At 36.3% G+C, this 2,526-nt stretch overlaps 1 protein-coding gene across 1 annotated transcript; it reads left to right on the forward strand.

Moving 5' to 3' along the window:
• Window positions 1-1,683: 1,683 nt before the first annotated feature.
• On the forward strand, window positions 1,684-2,205 carry LOC119557506. The gene has a single exon (XM_037870279.1). It carries the CDS (start codon window positions 1,773-1,775, stop codon window positions 2,121-2,123), a length of 351 nt encoding a protein of 116 aa, XP_037726207.1. The 5' UTR covers window positions 1,684-1,772; the 3' UTR covers window positions 2,124-2,205.
• The last annotated feature ends 321 nt before the right edge of the window (window positions 2,206-2,526 follow it).

Here is a 2,526-nt window from a genome sequence, read left to right on the forward strand (position 1 = left end):
ATATAAGTCGGAACCAGCCGGATCGGACAACTATATCTTATAGCTCCCATAGGAATAATAGGAAAAACAAATTTTAAAAAATATCTTTGGTGTTTTTTAGCATATAACCTCCTAAGCTTGGAAATTATACTTTTTAATTATCAAAAAATCGGACGACTATATCATATAGCTGCCATAGGAACGATCGGAAAATTGGTGGAAAAATAAAATGAAACAAATTATAGCTTCGGTGTTTTTCAACACATAACCTCCAACGCTTGAAAAAAACATTTTTTAATTAGTTCTGAATTTCGAATTTAATTTTATCAAAATCGGACGACTATATCATATAGCTGCCATAGGAACGATCGGAAAAACAAAAATTTTTTTTTCGATTATTCCTATGGGAGCTATAAGATATAGTTGTCCGATCCGGCTGGTTCCGACTTATATACTACCTGCAAAAGATATAAGACTTTTGTGATAGTTTTAGCCCGATAGCTTTAAAACTGAGAGACTAGTTTGCGTAGAAACGGACGGACAGACGGACATGGCTAGATCGACTCGTCTAGTCATGCTGATCAAGAATATATATACTTTATGGGGTCGGAAACGTCTCCTTCACTGCGTTGCAAACTTCTGACTTAAATCAATATACCCTCTGTAAGGATATAATAATCACAAAGTAAAGTTTCAAATTTTTAAAATTGAAGCGTGTTTATAAATAAACACAAATCTTACTATGCTATGAAATTGTTAAATAGAGCCAATAAATAAATAACAGGTACAATAAATTATAAAAATTTGTATATACATCAACTAAACTTTCCCCCCTCGCTGCGTGGGCAGGAATGATTAATTTTCGCCGGAAGCCGAAACAGAACAAACACGAGGTATCATAATACAGTGAATTCAAATTATGACATCGCCTCCTGTCAGATCCAATCAATGTGCATATTGTTCGGGCAAATACAATGTAAAAGAGGGCCACATCTCGTTAATAAACGACACAAATTTAATTTATGGAACAGCATTAAAAACTAAATTCAAGTATCCATGCGTGAAATAATGTGCAAGCAAAAAAGCCTGGTAAATTGTGGCACATAATTAGTTGGGGTTTTAATTAAAATGCCAAATGCGAAACGCTGAAAAAATAATTTCCAAGTGAAACTGTAATCCAAATTTGTCAGCTCATTAATTTCAGCTAAGCCCGAAAAGAGATGGATATTGATATCACTAATTTGCAGCAAATGCACTAATTACGAAATTTATATTAGCTAGTGCAAACTCATGCAGACAGCTTAATAAGCAAGTTTTAGGTATCAATTCACTAAAATCATTTAATAGACAGTAAAGCAAAAGGAAATAAAGTCGATAATTGGCAATTGCAGGAGGCTTACTAAAATATTCAGACCTTTAAAACCATTTTTTATTTCACAATTATTCAAGGAGGCTGAGTGGGGAAGAAAGTCCATTTGGTGTCTTCCCAAAATCTACAGCTAGGCAAAAATATTGAATTGTAGTTAAAGTGGTTCTAGAATCTCTTAAGGTTGGGTGGGTCATATGTTTAAAAAGATGTAATGGGTCTGTAAACAACTAAACAATTAAAATTAGAACAAAGATAAATAAACAAAAATATAAATTACCTATAAAGTTTTGTTTATGTTCAGGATATTTCTTGAAAAGTAGGCCTTGTGATATCTGTTCAATGTAACAGAACAATCTCAACGAGTTGAAATTTATATAAGTTGCTTCCCTTTTGATCAGTGCTTGCAAAATTTCAGTGGAAAAAGATGTCCCGCCCCCAGAACAGCATCAATGTGTATGTGCCGCCGGTGAGCAGTTTCCCGGAACCCAGTTTGCTCGGCGGCTATGATCTCCAGGACTGCATGGAGTTGCCCAAGCCAGCGGAGGTCCTTGAGGATGTGTCCGAGGACCGGGAGCCGCACTTCCTCTACGTAATCGACAGCCGGGGCAGGCTTTTGGAGCACATCCGGTACTACGGAGACGATTACCGGATGGCCCTGCGGGAGGCCTTCGCATCGAAGCTACTCGACCATCCGGATAATGGTGCAGACTTTGGAATGGGACCCGGACCCAATCGAGAATTGCAGACCGAGGACCCCAGTCAGTTTCAGCAATAAATAATATTTACTCTTGCAATTAAGCCACTTCTTTTCTCAATTGGCCGAGATAAAATTCCTGGCTTATTTGGCAATATAATTGAAATTTTATCAAATATAATTTTTAAGCGATTTGCTGCAAATATGTACTTAAGCTACAGTAAACAATTTTCATTTTAACACAGTTCTTACCCGCTGACCAAACCAATTTAACGTGAAAACAATGCCATTTTTTTGCAACATATTTGTACAACAGATGGACCACTTCAACGAACTTTTCCCCCCTATTTCACTCGCATGAAGGGCTGATAAAAATATTTGTATTTACTTTCTGGTCACAATTTGTGAAAAACGATTTTGTTATTTTTTCCCCTGCTGTTGGCCAGAATTGAAAGTTGAAAAATGAAATGTGGAAAGCAAATTA

This window comes from Drosophila subpulchrella, chromosome X (genome assembly GCF_014743375.2).
Source record: "Drosophila subpulchrella strain 33 F10 #4 breed RU33 chromosome X, RU_Dsub_v1.1 Primary Assembly, whole genome shotgun sequence".
NCBI lineage: Eukaryota > Metazoa > Arthropoda > Insecta > Diptera > Drosophilidae > Drosophila > Drosophila subpulchrella.